The sequence below is a fragment of the Musa acuminata genome, chromosome BXJ1-4, assembly GCF_036884655.1.
Source record: "Musa acuminata AAA Group cultivar baxijiao chromosome BXJ1-4, Cavendish_Baxijiao_AAA, whole genome shotgun sequence".
NCBI classification, from domain to species: Eukaryota; Viridiplantae; Streptophyta; class Magnoliopsida; order Zingiberales; family Musaceae; genus Musa; species Musa acuminata.
In genome coordinates, this window is record NC_088330.1 from 40,398,847 (window position 1) to 40,419,762 (window position 20,916).

Consider the following 20,916-nt stretch of genomic DNA (forward strand, 5'->3'; position numbering starts at 1 on the left):
CATTAAGCAATATGAAATACTAATAAAACAAAAAGAAAACCTGTCATCAATTTGGTGCTGAGCTCCATCAAGATGCTATCGGACATGGATCATCGAGAATCACTGTACCTTGCATTTTGAGTGTTCCCAGCTTCATCACCATCCAAGTAGTCTTCCTAATACCACTGTCATTATGAAAACTATAACATTTAGAAAAGAAACATCAAGACAAGTTGGAACTGCAGGCCAAAGGTTGCTACTCAAAACAAGTAGTAGTTATACAAGGAAACAAACCAAGACGACGATACTTGTTCAACCATATCGATAAGTCCTAGTAATTAGGATTACAGTCACAGTAAATGTTTAGTTTATTCATCCAGTTTCGAACATGTAGAAGAGACCCAGTTATTCCGAGGTACAATTCATAGATCTTGCACATCATACAGAATAACCAGAACAACAAAATCATGGGAGTCAGTCGCTGAGAGTGCCACTTGAGGGCTGCATAGGAGTGTGACCTGCAAAGCCAGAAAATAAGATCAGATCTTGCTGAACTACTATGCAAACACTACATAACACCAATGTCCTCTGGTGGTTCCTATTTTACTAGCATTGCAGTGTGTCAACACAATCCGACCAACTGCCAAACAACGATAAGTTTTCTGAAGTCTTTCTTCATATGATTTTTAATCCAATCAGCAAACCCCACTGCTGGCTCAGTTATACCAAGTTTATGAGCAAGCGCAACCTTAACCAACCATTTTATTGTTTTTCATTATTAACTATCAAAAGATCCAATTGTTGAAACTAAATCAAGATATTAATTTTTTTGGTACCAGCCTCGCAGACTCCTTTTAAAATCAGCACAACATGGAAGTACTTGGTGTGTGCTGGCATATCACTTTTACACAATATAATATGGTATACAATGATTGTCAAATTCTAAGTCAATTACAGCAAGTTTAAGAAAAAAGGACAAATAATGGCAATAATTAGTGGAAGGATGTTGAGACATAATTTGACAACATCAGCAGAGTAAAACAACTCAATAGATCCATTGCCCAGCAACGCTGACTAAAAAGATTTCTGAACCACATGACCCAAAAGGTAAAAACCCGAGTAACTAACAACAATCCTGCCATGGCATAAATTCCAACGCAATCCATCATCCAACTTATAAATATCACAGTTTTCCCTATCCAAAAACTTTATCTAAGTTTACGATTATAGGAACAATTGGAGCATACCTATCAAGTTTTTCTTTGTAGGTAATACCACTAACAACGACACGGAATAAGAAGATTCAAAGCAGAAACAGTAGTTTTTACAAATGTCCACTATAACATGCAACAACACTTATCTATAGAACATACCCTTGTTCCTTGAACTTCAGTGAGGACTAACAGAAAGAGTCAACTCCCTGTTTTCCCATTTTCAGCACATCCTCAGGTGAAAGTATTTTGATATACCAAACATTATTCACAAAGGACCTGCATTGTAATGTCAAATGTCCAGTTAAACAATAAAAACTTAAATTCCAACCTGTGCAATTACATAGACAGCAATGGCCTTAAACTCCATTTTAACATACTCAAATCCTGACAGATTATCTGCCATTCACTAAGATACAAAGTTTGGACTGAGAACTGTGCTTAAACAGGTAACTGATTTTAGTGGGTTATGCAAAGAAACATCATGATGGGATGTACAGATATTTCATTTTTATGTTCAATTTTGATATCATATGTTTATTGCTTCTATAGAATCCATAAAGCACGAGCATTTACATTTCTGGCAAACATCAATGTATTGACATTGGCAGGAAGCATATTTACTGGATAGTGATAAGTTATGCAGACAAATTCTGACTGGAATGACAGAACACCAAGCTTAGTATTTTCAGTTCTGACTCAGAGAAAGTTTATTCTGTGAGTACTTGCATGGATTTTATTGTAGAGGAGGCATTTGACAGTTGCATGAAGGTTTGATGTTAACCTGAACCTTACATTATACTGGTGGTATTGTCCTACCTTAGTGATACTAGACCTGCAAGTGCTCGATTTTATGTTTAGCTACCATGACTTACAACTACCTGGCAGACACAGCACATTGTACATTGGATAAGTGCCCCTTTCCAAATCCAATTGATAAATGGCTGCCGATCTTATTGAACTTTATCTTGTTGATCTATGGGAGTGAAATCATAACTATTAAACAAGGCAACAAATAATGTTGCCACATGCTACAATAAACTACAGGTGTACAAAATAACACAAACAAGAAAAACAAACGTATGATCTTCTATGTAAATTTACTGTGGACAACGGGCACCCTAAAAGGTAATATGAACTCCAAAATAAGAACTAGAAAAGAATTTTTGAATTTGCTCATACCACCGCATGGCTCAGTGATCTGCATGTCAGCCTATGTTATATGGTCGTGTCAAGGCAAAATACATGGCCAAATTGCATCAGCAACAGAAAGCACGGACAGGATACACACCATGTCACTAGAAAGATTAAATCAGCTACTGTATAACTCAATCCCTTAATTGGCTGACTTATTTTCGAACATCTGAAGGAAAATGACTTCTAATAGATAAAAAAATTCTTAACAAAAATATTATAGAATGAAGTTCTTTCTAATCTCAAAACAAGTGACACATCTTAATGGCCCTCAGTTGATGAACCTTTTTAAGACCCTCTCCTTCCCTTCCCAAAAATAGACTTAAATGACAAGAATGAGAAAAGCTGGCCAATATTTTTTCACATGCAAGGTGGCAAAATTGCCAAGTAGACACAGGCAGAAGAGATGAACTTGAGTACAGGTCATACTGAACTAGTTCTAAGGGAGTAATCACTTTCTATTTCTTTCTGCATTTCATTTACCATGACAACTAGAATGTTCAAATCAGGAATTTAACTTCCAGTTTTCGACCTTAAATGTCTTGCTTGTTAAACCTGAGGAAATGAGTGCATGCCTCTTTGTTCTTGGTTCCAGTTGAACCTGAGGAGTATTCTATTTCCTGGGCACATCCGAACTAGAGAGATGAATAAATTGTCTTAACTTTCATATGCAAAAGCATAAACAAAAATGCCTATAGGTTCAGCAAATAGAAAATAATTCCTGGATTATTTTTTAATCGAGAAATCTGGATCAGGAGAAAATAAATAAAAGAGGTGACTAATGATAATGCAAAGCAATACAATCTTCAAACATGAAGAAGAATCGAATTAGCTAAACATCTAATTCAAACAAATGTAAAACCAAAATTGATTTAGTAAAGAGATAAAAAAAGAAAGAGGTCATATAACATGAACTCTCCATTCCCTAACATTGACATGGAGCTCCAACAAAAAACTATTGGTTGGGAAGTTGTCCTATACTCCTAAGAATATTTGCATCTTTTTGTATTATTAATTTTGGACAGATGTTTCTTGATCATATCCTTGACAAAATGAGACATAACTGATGCTCCCTAATTTCGTCTTCATTAGTATCTTGCTGATTCCTAGCAAGACCATCAAAGGAGGCACATTTCATTCTTTCACCAAAACACCTTGGTGTTCGACCTCGAAAAAAAATACAGAAGGCTGATACACACAATTTAGTTTATTCTAAATATTGAAACATGAAAACATAGGGTAGATTGACAAGTAATTGCATATGCATCTACCAGTGTGGTACTTTGTAACTAAACAATATTTAAATGTTTCAAGTAATTTCTTACTCCCATGGGTCGTCTCCAAGGAGAAGCACATCGTTCTCCCTGTCGACAAATACAAGCTGCCAGCCTGATCTAAGAGGATCCTCCAATAGACCCTCAATACCAAACATCTGACCCAGCTCCTCGCGTAGTTCCTCGTAGTTGCTGAACCGGGAGATATCTAGAGACCTCCCAACCGATCCTGACTTATAAACCTATAAGAGAAAACAGAGTATCTTCGGTTAACAGAAAAAAAGAATATTCACCTTATGTACAGCTGAGTGCATATGGTGCTTTGGAAAGGGCAATCTGAAGTAGTGGGCATTTGATGCAGCTAAAAACTTTGCTCTTACCTTCACAAAGGTTTGGGATTGCAGATCAGTCTCTCCTGCACCTTGTAGTAAGCTAGGCGAGTCATCTAAATACCCATAAAAAGAATTCTGGAAACACGAACTAGTGTATGGCATTGTTGACACATCATTCACAGTTCCTGAATTTGATAATGCACTATTTAGCAGAGAGGAGGAATCTTTGCTAAAACCAAAAAGGGTGCAAGTCTGGGTATCTGTGAAATTATCATTTCCTACAGTACTGTTCTTAGCAGGAAATGATGAAAGGAGAGCTGCACCATCAAAAGAGATCATTTGCGACTTCGTAAAATTTAGTTCCCATGATTTCTGACCAGGATGGCTTATCATGGATTGATTGAGTCGTGAATAGTTGGAACCACTGACATTTCCTTCACGGTAAGCAGATCCTAAGATATCCTGGTCAGAAATTGGTGTGGGAACTGAGGAGAAATTTAAACTAGAATCAGGAATGGTTGAGTTTTCAAATAATGGAGAGGGCAAAGCAGATTGCCGCTGCACATGATTGTTATGCATTGTAAATGCCTGTGTATAAACATTTGCTTCTTGAGGCAGCTGCTTTTGTTGTTCAGTATGCGGTGGCTGCAACTGCTGGTATGGGACCGGATGTCTATGGTTTTCTGTTAAGCATTGTGGTTGGGGATTAACAATCTGCTGTTGATTGTCTTGAGGCTTGAATAGTGAACTGGATGTGCAGGATTGTTGGAGAAATTGAATTGGTTGTTGATTTTGTAGAAATTGCTGCTTCAGAATATCCCCACATCGTATGTCCTGAAAAGCTAGAGGACACATGGCTTGGTACTGATCAAACTCACTTCCCAACAGCAATGTTTCATGCCTCTGCTGGATCCAAGGACCCGTACCAAGTGATGGGAGGTTCAATGAGTACATGCCTTGATCAACAGGAACCCCCCTCGGCCACATAAAAGTATTAAACTCTTCTCTATTGTCTGAAAATGAAAGTGTAGATAAATTAGAATGTCAGAAGCAATATAAAATATTTGTATTTTCTGACATCTTCAAGAAGAATTCAACCATAGTTATCACCACACAGAGTATGTAGAATGATGTATCCTCAAAATATTACATATTTGCCTCTAGAAACAGTACCCGTAGCTATTAACAGTAGCTACAGGATACTGCATCATAGTATGGCTCCATAATTTTTCAAGATACAAAGCAATTGTTTTTATGAGTCACACAATCATACACCAAGAAATAAAATAATAACATAAAACCATCTCCATTTTGTTGTTCCTCTTTAACAAAGCATGACAAGGCCAACCAAAGCAATAAAGGATCAAATAAGAAAGAATGCATTAGAACATACCATGAGGAAAGGAAGCTCCAGGATGCCAAGAACGTCTAAGGCCAATAGGGAACAATGAAGGGTACATGGGAAAGGTAGTTAAAGGTTCAATTTCCCACAGTGATACTCTGCGCTGTCTTTCACCTGCTGTGGATTCATCCCAACCAACCTGCAAATGCAATTACTAAAATCCCATATTAGTTCAAACAAATACTTTTTTTTTTGGAAGGGTGGAGCAACTTGAATACTAAGACCTTAATTCTCGGCAAGGAAAAGTAATAAAGACTTAGTGAACCTCTGAATACCATTCAGATATAAAATTTAAAGCAGCAAAGTCCAGAGCAACCAAAAAAATGATAGCAGTGGCTACAACTTCCAACCTACTAGGTATCATGCTAAAATCCAAGAATGGCAGGATGATAAGCTATTAGGTGCCTATCTTCTAAGTTCTAAAACATACTCTATTCTACCATCATGAGACTCCTTTAGGACAGCCTTTCGGATAAAAAAGAAGTGGCACGGTGAGTAAAATAAGAGTGTTACCGATCAACTTAAGCTTCTAAATGTTCTAACAGAACCACAGCCATACATCGGTTACTTGACTTCACTACCTCACAGCAATCTTGCAGTGCTATTGCAAAGTAGGACTAAGATATCAATATCTTCATTTAGAAGTTGAAAGGAATAAAACAAAAGCTTGACTAATAACCCTTGCACAACAACATGAACTTGGTACATAGGTCTGCATCTATATATAAACAGAAACAAGTACAGAGTTGAGCTATCATCATAGCGGATGGATTAAGGCTCAGTTTTAACACCTTAGAATCAATCATGGAGGATCATGAGAGCTCCAAATTGAAGGTTGACTCCATTGAACATGAATTAAGATATTTAGACTAAACTTTGAAAAATATTTAGAAATGCACATCATCATGGACCAAGAAATAAGCAGTTTTAATCACCTACAATATATTATGATAGGATCAATATTCAATAGTATTTTGAATTGTGTGCATTTATCTAACAATAAATAGATCATGATCAATCATTTGGATGATTAATAAAATAGGCTTATATCACATGTTTTTGCATAAATGCAATTTACGCCATGCATTTTTTTGTTAGTTTGGTGAATATCTAAATTTATCAAAATCACATGAATTTTGATAAATGTATTAATCTATCATATCCAATGGTATGATTTCTGATTTGGAGCCTTCATGATTGATTTGGAGGTCATAGGATTGAGGCAAATTACAGCTCAAGTCATAGACATTTACACACATATTAAAATAATAACAACACAAATACTTACCTGGACAGTTCTCCAATGAGAATTCGGCCAACGAACAGGATCCAAGTCACTTATGCCAGTGATTGTTCCCATATACCTTCAGACAACATAAATCATAAATAGGAATATTAAATATGTTTCAGACATGAACTGGCTACCACATAAAACACAAACCAATCATTTTAATGCAATCCCATAAGATCACATTTCTTAGCCTACCACAATTTAAAATTCATATACTCTTATTATAAACACAAATGAGAGGAACTATAAAAAAAACAATGTTTAACCACAAATGGGAAGAACTATAAAAAGCAATGTCATCTTAATACAATCCTGTAAGATCACATTTCTTATGGTACAAAAATCTGAAATTCATATATTCATAACCACAAATAAGAGGAACTATAAAAATAAGTATTTGGCAAATACTGTTGGTTTATTATATTACCTACGAACGCTTGATTCCTCAGTCTCAAAAAGCATACGGAATCTCATCCCAACTGATACACGTGCGTGGAATACTGCTTTAATATACTTAGAAAGAGGTATAACAAACTCTGATGGACTGGCCCTGTGAAAATTGCATCCATAAAAACTATAACACAAGCTCCTACAATATAAAGAGAGTGACCAACACAATGTACTATGATGGTAATAGATACCTTGGATTATAAAATATAGTAAAACGACTATTTGTAGCAGCAGCATGAGCAGCTGCAGCAAGGAGTCCAATGTGCATGCTGTCACTTGATAAAACTGATGATGGTGTCGAAGTTTGTGGCCGATTAGCATGCCTTATTCCCAACAAAAGCTGGTTCTTTTCATTCCTAACAAGAAAAAGAAAAAAATCAAAGTCATAACACATATAAATTGAAAAGAAAGGGAGACAGGCTTTCCATCTTGTGCCACATTTAGCATGGAAGAAATGGATAAGGAAATTCAGTTAACCAAATAAAAAGAACAGAATCCCCAGCAACAAGTCTCTTGGCACTGACGAACACACTCCAGCCTGTGGTGAGGAGATGCCTTTTTGGTTGACCTGTGGTAAAGAAAATGATTGACAATAAAATTCTAATGATGTTACAATAGTTATAAGAAGAAATAGGAACAAAGAAACTAGATTGTTCATTTGCAGTTGCTTTCAATAAATCACGCAAAATACTCACAATTTTTGCTTAATATATGATGTTAAAGTCTTCTACCAATAAAAAGCAAGACATCTCTTAAAAAGAAATATACTCAAAATAGCACAGAGACAAAAAATGACAAAGCAAATACCCTCTGATGCACAATATTACAGTGGAAAGTTTATAGGGACTATCTAAACGGGAGAGGAAAGGATCCAAATGATGTGTCTATGATTGAAGTGACCCAAGGCCCAATTTCTCAACTTCGGAGACGTCATGCTCTTTAAAAGAGCCTACAGAAAGCATTCTGAAGCAGCAGTGAGATTGAAAATGGGATATCTTGGCTACAACTTGATTTTGTGGATTGTCTGCTGCAGGTGATGAGGTTGCTCACAGATACAAGCAGCAAGTGCATGAGTCAAGCTGTGGATAGAAGATTAACACACCATTTGTTTGTTTGATGTAAAATGCCAGAATGTAGTATCATGACAGGAAGAATAGAGGTGATCGCCTAAATAGCACATTCAGATAGCTCAACTAAGAGAAATTGATTGGGTTACCATCAAGACCATAAAAATTACATACCCCAAATAATTTTCTTGCCGAAGAATAGTTGGGACTATAATGCCAACAGGAGTAAAAAAAATGTATGATGCTAAACATCAGACTTCTTTCATGTTCAAGAAGCATGAAGTGGATCCTTTTCACTTAAACACAAAAAAGAAAACAACGAATAAAATAGCAGTCGACCTAAGGAACTTCTGTTTCAATGGCCAGAGGAATGATATTGAGCAACTGAAGCCATGGAAGGGCATCCTAGGTTCGGATCCAATCGAACTGATGCTCCTAAAACATGAATCAAAGGAAGGTCTCATCCTTGACTAGGTAATTGTTTATTCTATCAACATGTGGTGAACACTCCCTTCTTTAATCAGCAACTGCATTGACAGTTTCTTGAAAGTTAGTAAAGTAATTCTAGATAGATGTTTAATGGGGACAGATCATCAAAGTATCCTTCCTTTTGCTAGTGACTCCTCATAGAACTCTTTTCTGAACTGACTCATTTGAAACAGTTCATTTGTAACCAAATTTATTTGGCTATTGAAAAGGTATCTAAGATAGTTTTGACAAACTCTTTTCTCTCTCTTCGGTCTTAATTTATAAAATTTGCAATAGCCAATCTGTCTGATATATAAAGAATTATTTACTATTTGAAGAATGAAAAACTTCCATCATCTATCATTTTTATTTACTGTTTGACATTTCAGATCTTTGGGTTGTCTTGGAGAATAAGTCTGCTTGCCATTTGTTTAACTTCCATCATTCAAACAAAAAAGTCATTTCCTAACTACAGAGCTGACAGGAATGGTCTACGGGCTGTCATATTCTAGATATTACAACACTTGCCTTTTTCTAAATTACAATTATAACATAACCAAACTTCAGTTTTCTTGACCATACAATCAAATTTCTGTACAACTCTAGGGTCCATCAACAAGCTTGAAAGCCTCAAAAGTATCTTTTTCAAATATAAAGTGAGGTGAGGGCATGTTCTGAATCCAAGGGAAGTTCTAGAAATTGGCTCAAGCTTATAACCACCACAAAATATAAGCATTAGAAATTTGCAAATCACAATAGTTAAGCTTACGCAAGCTAGTGTCAGCCTAAAGTTGTTTCCAGTAATTTGGCACCAATATGTACATGCAAACACCTTGGTCATCTAAAGCCAATTCAGATGTACCTCGCTAACTAAGGATTTTTGTCTGTGACATTGAGTTCCAAGTATAAATTTTAAAAATAAATTTATAATTAAGTTATATTCAGTAAAAATATTGGCTGAGCACAATTCAATTTTTTTGTAATTGCCCTCGGTCTATGCCAATAGAACTAAGTCTATCAACAGAAGCATGAACTACAGAGAATATACAGCATCAAAATAGGTTCAATCACCTCGGAAAATATGCCTAAACTTCCATTCAACATCATGAAGGTCACGAGCAATAAGCTCCTGTGCTGGAGGCTGCTGAGAGAAATCCTAGAATCAATGAGACAGAAGTCATTACTAACTTTTATACCTGGCGTTTCCAATAAATTTCCAAGAGATATTAATACAACTTGCTCATGACCATCGCACCAGGGGCGGAAAGACTTTTTCAGCTGCACGACGAGGTACAGAAAAACCTCCATGGGTACTTGTATCACTCGCTGTCAGAGTCTTGCAGAAATAGTTCGTTGGTTGCTTGCTCGCAATGCCCATCTCCATCGGAAAATAAGCATCTTTCTGCTCTTCCTGCAGATATTATGGCATGTTCCACAGGTCCTAATAAGAAAATACAGTATAGTTGCTAGTAAACAGTTACAATTCAGATCAAACTTACGGGACTTAGAGGCTGCAGGGTCATCTGAGCATAAACTTCATCTGTTTCCACATCTGCCTGCAATCCGTACAGCCACTTAAATCTGAAATTGACAATATATAGATATGTAGATCAGAATAAATAAGTGCAAGAACGAACGTGCAGCGTCACGTTATGGAGCTGGCAGAGCAACTGAGGCAGCAAGCTCGGGTAATTGGGGATATGGCCCTCCACTTCCTTGTTCGTCGATGCAGCGACCTTGATGAAAACTCGTCATCATTAAACAGAAAGTGTACCAACCATCCATTTGTCAAGGAAACGTATCAACGGTTCAATCTTTCACCTGCTCACTGTGACCCTGAGGGAAGTAGACCACTCGAGTACCGGCCGTCGGCAAGCAAACCAGCGGCCCGGCACAGGCGTGCCAGAGCTCCGAATCCAAACATCTCTTCTCCTCCTCTAATTCAACAATGAGAAAACAACCTTCATTTTTCAGAAACAGAGGTAAGAATGGAAGCAAGATCGAAGGCAACATAAAAAAGATCACCTTCCGGTGCTTGCTGGCTGATACCAACAGTGGAAAGCTTCATCTTATCTCTGCCAATCCGATCATTTCCTCGACTGCAAATGCGTTCCCTCTCCAACCTAAAATCGTAAGAACCACTACTTGATGTCAAGGAACAATAAAAAGCCACAGCTTTAAGATCGAACCAACAACAGAACTAGGGTTTCAAAACCTAATCAAGCCATCAACACTCCTAGCCAAGTCGATACCGTAAACTAAAGAAACGTCACCAGAAGAAGCAACGGTCGTCGAAGCTAGACTTCGCCGCAAGAATTATTCGACAAAAACCCAGGTTTCTTGGACCCAGGAGTTCATCCGAGCTCGGAGGAGCTCTCGTCCCTCGAAATCGCCATGCCGAGCTCCCCAGCAATCTGCCAAACCCAAAGAAGGAGAGGAGACGAGACGATGGCAGATAAATCTTCGGCAACAAATTAAAAACCTCTGTACTCGCTCTTTTGCCTCTTCGGGCTTCCAACTTTACGCAGAAGAAAAGCAAAAGGGTAAAAAAGAAAGAAAAATCTTCGCTTTTATTCCCATCGCTATCTCTCCTCGCGAATCGCGACCAGACTCGCTCGCGCTCTCGTACACACTTTTTTTTTTTTTCCCGACAATTCTCCCCCAAAGAAAACGCTTCTAAATAACCGAAATCTTTAAGGGCAACATCCACTTACCCATGGGATCCGACTCGACTTGTACCCGTGTATCGACTGGACAGGAAGTGAGCCTCATGAAATCGCCTGAGCGGGTACCCGTCGAAACGAGTACTCGTGGAACTTTCGATTTGAAACCACTATTATTTTTTTTCTGAATTATTTTATCCCGAAGGAGAGCTTTAAGACACGTCCGTCATCTACCCTCTTCAGCTACCCAATGATAAGTGGAACGTGTTTGTCGGGCCCGACCGGGGTCCACCTGCCGTCACCAAGAACTCACGACTCGGGGGGAGAGGACCACCGGTGGCAAAGAGGAAGGAGATCTACGCCGTCCATGGGTGAGACAGACGGATCAGGGCCCGTCGATGGGGCAATGACCGACGTGGCAGGAAAGGGTCACTGCCGCATCCGTACGGTCTTCGCCTTCGAGGTGGGCTCCAGCTAATCTTTTTATGGCGGAAATGCCCCAAAACTTTTTCCCGAATCACGAAAGAGGGCAGCCGTCTCTCATGCGGATTACGACCGACGAGTGGGGCCCCCGTCCCTGCACGAATTATTGGACTGCTCCTCGTCCCCACATCCTGAGAAGCGAGGGACGAAGCGGGCGGCTCCAACGAAAGGGTGAGATTACCGCAGGGGCGGTCGGAGCGGGGCCGCCGCATCAAATCCAAATCTTCCTTCATCATCATGGTTCCTCCTCATAGTCCCTCGCGAGATTTTTATTTATATGACTACTACTACTACGACATAAACACCTGTCTTCGATCTCAAGCATATAGAAAACATTAATATATAGCAAATTAAATAGTTAGTGAATTATAATTTGATATTTGCGATAGCATAAGAAACTCCATATTCCTAACGGTAGACGTTACAATTATTGGATCCCGTGGCGCAGGGGAAGGGGCAAACCGACGAGTACTGTGATGCCTGTCATGTTGATTTTTGATTGGATGGAATCCCATTAGATTCCTAAGACCGAGTTAATGGTGACTGAAATGGAGACGACACCGATACGGACAATGACGCAAATCGTCTTATCTTAATAATAATTTTCGACAGTAATTTCTTGGGTCTCCATGCACGTTATTTGCATGTGCATGTGTATCCCAAAACATCAATATATATATATATATATTATTTTTATAAAAATAATTTTACATGAAGAATGCACCATATTTTTTTTTAAAATTTTTTAATCAAAATAATTATTTTAAGTACACTTATTATAAAAATAAATGCTTATTATTTTGTAAAAGATTTTTTTTTCTTTTTTGCTTTGTCTTATTGAATGATCAATGATAAGTATTGACTGTTTAATCTTCCAACATATTAATTAACATAAAAACGAAAATTTCTATTTATTATAACAAGTTTTTTGAGCAATATAACAAGTTTTTTATCATGAACTATAAAATATTTACTCGCAATATTTTAGTATCGAAATATATTTCACCGTAATGAAATACATCATACAAATCAGATGTTGAAGAACTTACTTTCAGCTTATCCGTTTTTAATCAGATACAAATAATTAAATCTTTGAATATTATATGAATTATATAAGTTATCAACAATTGCATGAAGAAAGAAAAATAAGCCTATTGACATGAATACGTATTATCTTAAATGATTCTTTATTATCTTATCAAAATTACACATAGATGTTGAAGATATAATTATATTCTATGATTCAAAATATATTATGTATCTGTAAATACATTTGAAAGATTATTTATTAGATATTATACGAACCTTGAATGCTCTTCTTATGGACAACAACGAAAATATTGATCGACATATAAATAATTTACAAGTGCATAGTTTTATGTGACCTGAATACATGTCAACTGTTGTCAAACACTTTGTCAGTGCCAAGTGAAGCCAACACATGACAGCTGGTTGGCAGCAAATGGGGTCAGACTTCATTTTATGGCTTGTCTTCAAAGGTTGGTCTCTATCAACTATTGAATGAAAAGTTGAATCTGAATTGATGTGAACTCTACTTGTGGTATTGTTTTAACAGAATCATATCTGAAATTATGATCTCATACTACTCTATTTTCTTGATCGTATAATATGATGATACGTCAGAATTAATCGAGAGACCAACGTGGCTGTGAAAATACATGATGATATTTGATTAAATTTATGATATAATATTATGATCCTCAAAAGAGACACGAATGCATGAGAGTTGTCGACAAGTTGGACTTTTTACTCGCATATGATTGGCTAAGATGGTGTTGGAAGTACAAATTGTGTTGGAGATGTCTAATCCCGATTGTCAATCAATCGAATTTTTTATATATAAAAAATTATTCTAATATCATAAACTTAATTATAATTGCTTAGGCTTGAAGCTCTTATCTCTTGGAAAATATCAACCTAAACACAATCTTGTATAATCTATAAGAAAAAGTTGAGCGAATAAATGATTGACAAGTTTAGATGTCTCGTAAAAATATAATTTTGCAAGTAACTCGCTAAACACTTATAGAAGATAAAAATAAAACTTTGATGATAAAAATAAAATTATAAGTTAGTGCAAAGTCATTCCATGGTAAATATTACTGATATTTTTACTAGTTTTGATGATAATAATAAGTACATCATCCAATACATTGATTGATATGATATGGATCATTGAGATCGATCATAAATTAAAATTTTCTTGATTATGAGATTAAATAGTTGATAACCATATAGTAAATAAACATTTAGATGATATTGATTCATTATCATATTAGAACTCGAAATCGGATTTAAAATTCCTATCTCCATCAAAATTAGCTTACTTTTTGATATACAAGTCATATATAATTATGACAACAATATGTCTTATGATCATAAATTATACCTTTAATTTCTCATATTATTATTATTATTTTCATATAATATAATTTTAATATATGTATAAAGAGTTGTATTTGAACTTTTATGTAGGCTTTGGAATGAGATTTGAAATCCCCTACCACGTCAAAATGGTTTGTTGTCAACACGACATTTGGAGAGTTGAAATTTTGTCATGTCATGTCTCCTCATGTCATATCCGTGTCAGAAGCATGTGAATACATTTTAATGTCACATCAATCAGAAGACACTTTCGACTTGGTTTATCGAAACATCAAGGAGAATTAACTTTGAAGCTCTTTGAACCTTCACGATGAATATTATTTTCACGGACTAACAATTTAATGCCTAGTACTTGTACGATCAAAATAATAAACATGAAGAAGCTAAAGGAAACTAATTTTCCTTCTAAAAATCTATAGTAGTCAACGTGAAGGGTAGAATATTAATCCTACAAGAGGCGTGCCACAAATCTGGTTCTCAAACTCATGATCTAATATGAGATACTGTTCTAAGAAGACATGTATGCCTGATGACAAAAGTGAGCTAGCCACCAGGAGTCAGACCTTGCAAAAACACCATGATGTTTTGGTGGCAGAGCTGTGTCGAAGACATCATCTTTTGCCTGCAGGGGATCTGAAAAGCTCACAGGCCACCATTCATTCCATCAAGTACAGTCTCACTAAATAGATCCATCAGTCTTCCTCTGCACTCATTTCTTGTGGGAAGAATGGCTTGCAAAAACTAAATGAGACTTTCATTCATGCCCACTGCATGCACCTACCTCTACTGTGGATGCCAGGGTTCCGAGAGAGACCAGAAGAAAAAGGAGGCGGCTATTCATGGCTTTCTTCACCTCAGTAAAAGCATTCACCCATGAGAGACTGACTGTTCTACTAATGTGCATCAAGGAGCCACAAATCTTCTTAGGTTCTCTATCTTCTCAACACTTGCATGTCCAGCTGAAACTGCGTCTCTGCCCATGCCATTAAAGCTGCATGGGACCCTCCCTGGTAGAGAAGTGGGACAAGAAGATATGGTGGAGGTGGGGAGAGACACAAGGCTGAGAGGACCTCGTAGGACAGGCGTGAAGCAACAAGACAATGTGAGTTGCATTGGGTGAAGGGTGAGTGAAGCCAAACTGCTGTAAAAGGCCTACTGGTCCATCGTAAAAAAGGACCCGAGTACATCGAGTTACCTCTGAGGGGGGACCCATGTGAACTTTAAGATCGATGCTCAACCCATGGGAAGATCTTGAGGGACCCATGTGAACTTTAAGATGGACGCTCGGGCAATGGGGAAATGATCCTTGTTCAAGCCCTGCACTCCCACCATGGCAGGAAAAAGATGATGAAGCCTTGGCATAATCGTGCATTGGATTCCCACCACTATGATCCCATTCACTCCTTGGCCATTTCAGTGCTTGGACATCGTTAAACCGGTCAAAGAACACCATGTTTGACTTAAGAAACCATGAGTAGAGAGTCTGACCAAGTCTAAATTATTGTGTAAACAGTATGGGCAGTGAAAAAGAGATATATCATTATCACCAAAACTATGTCAGATTGCATGTCTACTGCTCCGGATGGAAAAGAGAAGTCACATAAGCAGTACTTGCTTGCATTGTCAAACAGGAGCTGGATTAATACAGCCACGGATCAGCAGACCATGTCTCTCAAAAGGTTATATTGGTGTCCAAAGGGCAACAGGAAGAACGATAGTGATATAAGCTGCAAGAGAAACATCATGGATATGAAGCACACCATTTAAGACTTTCTTTCTGGTGCACAGTGAACACCCCTGATGTGACCTTTTCATGGTGTGGTACAAAGATCTGCCATATCTACTGCTCCAATATCCATCATCCATCGGTTAGAATCAAGTTACTCAGTCCTCACAGTCACAATAAACAAATTTTATATATTTTATCTAATGCACTCTGTTCATTAGCATGGTAATGGAGCCGAGCTTATATCAGCAATGCAACATGAAGGATTTTACAGAGGCCCTTGTCAAAAGCCCAATGGAGACTGTTCATTTTCACAGAGGTCTTGGCTTCCAGTTCAGTGCTGTTCATTGCTGTCAATAATTTGGTCTTCAAAAACTTGTCAGATGGAATCACTACTCGCACGATTGTGGTAAAAAGATGTTGGACTTTTTAAAATGTTAAGCAAAGAATGATATTTGATGATCGTGCATGCTATAAAACAAATCATCTATCCAACCATGATTCCTTTGTGATGCAGGGGATGTGTTCGTCACATACAAAGAATGCGAAGCTTCCTTTGCTGAAGTAATGGTTTGACGATGAGACTGTAAAGATGCTAGGATCACTGAACATTGTTGTGACAAGAAACAGACACTGAAGCTGGTTTCCTGCATCCAGCTTTTAGCTCATAGAACATGTACTATCGAAGGGTGAGTGTGACATTTGAAGAACTTGTCTACATTTCATGATTGAAGTGGAGAACTAAACATCAGAAACTTAAATTGGTTGATCTTATTCCAATGTTCTTCCGCATTATATAATCGGCCTCTGAAAAAATTGAAAGGTTACATGATGTACATGCCACTAGGATTTAGTTTCAGATGCTCATATCAAAAACCATAACTTACAGCTTTACATCTGTATCTTGTGTCCTTTCATGATCTCACCTTTTTTATCGTGTGTATGGGTCGAATTTTCCTAGGAAGAGAAAAAGGCATGTGAAATTGAGTTATATACTATCGATCACTGTGTACAAAGAATCAGCTATTCCTGATCTCAAAGAGAGAAGAAATCACTGCACAGCTCCGAGGTGGCCTGCTTCATCTTGGCATATGGTCATATGTGCCAATGTCATCAAGCCATACGACTATTTGTTCGGTCAGTGGTCTCAGTTTCGGGGAGTCACTTATGCAAAAACAAGCGATCTCAAGCATGGCCATCAGTTGGAACTCTAGTGGTTCATCGTATATGTGTGGGTCAAACACCTCTGCTGCCCTCTTCTCCTTCTTCATCTGAAGGACCCATGATACCAATTCTCTCCCTCCCCTCGGTTTGCACATGTCCACTGGCCTCTTACCGGTAAGTAGCTCCAGTAGAACAACTCCAAAGCTATATACATCACCCTTAAAAGTAGCAACCGAGGATTGGCCATATTCAGGAGGAATATAGCCTAATGTCCCAACTAAGTCCGTCGTGATGTGAGTATCATACGGCAAAATAAGCCTTGCGAGTCCAAAATCGGCCAAATGAGCTTCAAAGTTCTCGTCGAGTAGGATGTTACTGGACTTAATGTCACGGTGCAGTATGTGGGGGTCACATGATTGGTGCAAGTACGCTAATCCCCTTGCTGCTCCTTTAGCTATCCCAAGTCTTTTCTCCCAGTGCAGCATAGATCCACCATCAGGTTTCTCATGGAGCCAATAGTCTAAGCTTCCATTTTGCATATACGAATAGATCAAAAGTCTGTCGGTGCCAATCTTGCAGTATCCTTGAAGCAAAACAAGATTTTTATGTTGAGCTTGAGAAAGTGTTTCTATCTCAGCTTGGAATTCCCTCTCCATCTGAAAATATTCACCGGAAAGCCTCTTGATAGCTACCTTTCTCCCGTCTGGTAGAGTCGCTTTATAAACTAGGCCAAAGCCTCCACAACCAATGATGTTAGATTGGTCAAAGTGGTCGGTGGATCTCAAAATATCACCGATGCTTAAGTCACAGTTGTTCATGTTCTGAAACTGAAACACCAATCTAGACTCTGCCTCCTCCAAATTGCCACCTGAATCTGCCACAACCCTTGAATCGTCGTCCTGTCGGATAGGATGAGCCTTTGACAAAAGAAGGTAGATAAAGGCCATAAGGAAACATGCTCCGAGTCCGATTCCAGCTGCCAGTCCTATGATCACACCTTTATAATTTTGCCTTCTGTGACTGGTCTGTTGAAGAACTTCAGGCGTTCCAGAATTACATGGATTCAAGTGAAAACCACAGAGACCTGGATTCCCTTCAAAATCAGAACTAGAAAAGGTTGAGAACTGGGCGCCAATTGGAATAGGCCCGGACAGATTATTGTAGGCTACACTGAAACTCGATAGAAAATTGAGCTTAGACAGCGAGGAAGGAATGCTTCCGGTAAGATTGTTGTGTGACAAATCCAAAAACTCTAAGTCAGATATGTCTGATATCTCATCTGGAATAGGCCCTGCTAATCTATTTCTGCTTAGATCCAGCGCAAGAAGCCTCGTAAGGCTCCCAAACCCTGGTAAGATTGGTCCAACAAGCATGTTCTGGCACAGAATTAAGGATGGCGGGAAGCTGCTGACTTGATTGTATTGCAGTGCCTTGTTACTAATGTTCCTTTTAACGTAGAAAGGGAAGTCATCTGTTCGAGGTCCAAGCTGTGAGGTGCTGCCAGAGATTAGGCTTTTCATCTGTGCCAAACTTGTTGGAATCTCCCCACTGAGCGAATTGTTCGATAGGTCCAAGTAGAAAAGATGATCAAGATACCCTATCCATGAAGGGATGGTCCCTTCCAAATGATTCCATGACAAATCCAGTACATTTAATTTGGTAAAATTTGACAACCATGGTGGAATGGATCCGAAAAGGCCACAGCTTGCAATAGCGAGAAGCTGTATGTTTTGAAATCCCTGAATTCCATCCATTGGAATTCTCTCGCTACCAAGGAAGTTCCTTGTGAGTGCCAAACCGGTGAGGCTTTGGACATCCTGTAGGATTATCAATGCGGACGATATGTTGGATAAGCTATTACTGGAAAGTGAGAGGTAAGTTAATGAAGCCAGTTTCTTGAAGCTGATCGGAACTTCACCACTCAGGTTGTTCCGAGCAAGATTCAAGGTCTTTAATTCCACACACTGAGAAAGATTATAAGGAATGGGGCCGCTGAAATCATTTGAGCTAAGATCAAGCGAGCTAAGATGATTCATCACCGTGCAATTCAAAGTGATTCCGCCACTAAGCGAATTGTTCTTCAGGTTGAGCACTCTAAGTGGCGGTAAGTTTGACAAGGAGTAAGGCATCTGGCCACTGAAACTATTGGATTGAAGGGACAAATACTTGAGATTTCTTAAGCTGCTGAAGCTATTTGGAATGTCGCCTGAGAAAGAATTAAATGAAAGATCCAGTTGCTCAAGGTTAGAGAGATTACCTATTCTTGAGCTCAGCCAGCCAGACAGCTGATTCTCCTGAAGGTATAGTATCCTCAGAGATGACAGCGCGAACAAATCATTCGGCAGATTCCCGGAGATATCATTGGAATCAACAGAGAGCTCTTCGAGGGAAGCACAGCTACCGAATCCAACAGGAAGGTCACCAGAGAACGAGTTCGCCAATAACCGAAGGACTTGAATTCCAGATGAAAAATTACATACGGATGTGTCGACGCCACCAGAAAACTTATTGGAGCTGATATCAAACACCACCAACTTCGTCGACCCGGCAAGAATCGGATGGCTGCCTGTGAAAGCATTATGAGAAACATTGAGAACCTCAAGTGACGGAAGGTACGAATCCATCGGAATTGGTCCGAAGAGTCTATTCATGCTGAGATCGAGGCGCTTCAATTGGCGAAGACGAAATAACCCTGATGGAACTGTGCCTTGAAGAGAATTAGAAGAAAGGTTAAGCCATGATAGGTATTCCAAATCTGCCAAAGAATCAGCTAAGGATCCCTTCAAGCTCTTATTTTGGAGATCCAGCCCGATCACCCTTCGTCCTGAGCCTACCGAGTCGTCGCAGGAAACGCCATCCCAGCTGCAGCAACCGGAAGCAGAGGCATTCATGCTCCAACCTGGTATACCTGAATCCAGTCCTCTCAAGAAGCCTTGCAGGGCATTTAAATCACCAGAGATGCAGCTCTGGTTCTGGGAATTGGAGCGAAGAGGTCGGATAAAGAGGAGCAAGCACGCAAAGCTTAATCTTTTCATCAAAATATTGACAGAAACATCCCCTATCTTCCCCATAACATATGATGACTAGAGCCGGACTCGAGTTGTCGACAGTGTTAAAAGCGGCTCTTCCTTGGAAGCTACAGCTACAGAAAGTGAAAACTTTCGGTTGTCCCAAGAACAGTGCAATCCAGAAAAGCCAAGAATCCTATTGCAGGGGCAACAGAAGCATCAATAGGTTTTGTCCTCAGTTAACCAAGAAAGGAGGCACCTTCATGCTTGAGAAGCAATGGCAGGACTCGAAGCAGCCGATTCACATCCACCAAGCTACACATCCATCTTAGTTCATCTCGATTTGCGGGTATAAATGGCTAGAGAAGAGAAAAGAGACGAGCAGGAGAGAGAGAACTCAGTTTGGCTTTGACTTCCTCATCCTTCACTTTCAACCCCTGCATCGCCTCATTTTGGTCTTCCTTTAATATCATATGTCGCCTTCCGCTTTCTGGAACCTTTACAATCCAAGTAATGGTTTGCAATGAGAATATCTTTCATAGTTATCTAATTTTTATAAATTAATTGAAATGGGTGGTCAGAGAGGAAGGAGAAGAAGCTGCCTTGTAATGGAGGTGGGCATTTGGCGGTATCGGGCAGGGACGGCGATCGGAAGTAAGCGGAAGTTGCCGGCTCGTTACGCTGCCGGGAAGAAGAGTCAACGGTCAACGAGTTGCCCCAGAAATCACATTTTACCACCTGTCTATTTCTGCACTACAACTGCATTTGCGGAGAATCCGAGGCACTTATTATTATTAG

The 20,916-nt window shown here is 38.8% G+C and overlaps 2 protein-coding genes across 5 annotated transcripts; both read right to left on the reverse strand.

Annotated features, from left to right (window-relative positions):
- Positions 1-219: 219 nt before the first annotated feature.
- On the reverse strand, positions 220-11,305 carry LOC135669123 (auxin response factor 12-like). 4 transcript variants are annotated; one of them, XM_065178574.1, is made up of 16 exons: positions 10,942-11,305; positions 10,694-10,791; positions 10,490-10,605; positions 10,306-10,404; positions 10,168-10,224; positions 9,924-10,079; positions 9,740-9,824; positions 7,611-7,701; positions 7,325-7,489; positions 7,111-7,233; positions 6,681-6,756; positions 5,384-5,531; positions 4,039-5,003; positions 3,710-3,900; positions 1,353-1,469; positions 220-497 (listed from the first exon to the last, which is right to left on the reverse strand). In XM_065178574.1, the coding sequence occupies exons 2-15, from the start codon at positions 10,734-10,736 to the stop codon at positions 1,379-1,381; spliced, it is 2,406 nt and encodes an 801-aa protein (XP_065034646.1). In that variant the 5' UTR covers positions 10,737-10,791; positions 10,942-11,305; the 3' UTR covers positions 220-497; positions 1,353-1,378. The 4 variants fall into 4 exon arrangements, with proteins under 4 accessions (XP_065034646.1, XP_065034644.1, XP_065034645.1 ...); XM_065178572.1 differs by having other exon boundaries at positions 10,921-11,259; XM_065178573.1 differs by having other exon boundaries at positions 288-497; positions 10,884-11,023.
- A 5,479-nt stretch (positions 11,306-16,784) lies between these two features.
- On the reverse strand, positions 16,785-20,554 carry LOC135669169 (phytosulfokine receptor 1-like). Its single transcript, XM_065178576.1, has one exon. The coding sequence runs from the start codon at positions 20,179-20,181 to the stop codon at positions 17,026-17,028; it is 3,156 nt and encodes a 1,051-aa protein (XP_065034648.1). The 5' UTR covers positions 20,182-20,554; the 3' UTR covers positions 16,785-17,025.
- Between the last annotated feature and the right edge of the window lie 362 nt (positions 20,555-20,916).

Excerpts from the sequence above, each read along its gene's own strand:
- LOC135669123 (XM_065178574.1), bottom strand. The coding sequence starts at position 10,736 with ATGAAGCTTTCCACTGTTGGTATCAGCCAGCAAGCACCGGAAG. Across the intron at positions 10,405-10,489 it reads CTCAGGGTCACAGTGAGCAG|GTCGCTGCATCGACGAACAA; the intron begins GTGAAAGATTGA and ends GTTTTCATCAAG. Across the intron at positions 9,825-9,923 it reads AAAAAGTCTTTCCGCCCCTG|GATTTCTCTCAGCAGCCTCC; the intron begins GTGCGATGGTCA and ends CATTGATTCTAG.
- LOC135669169 (XM_065178576.1), bottom strand. The coding sequence starts at position 20,181 with ATGGGGAAGATAGGGGATGTTTCTGTCAATATTTTGATGAAAAGATTA.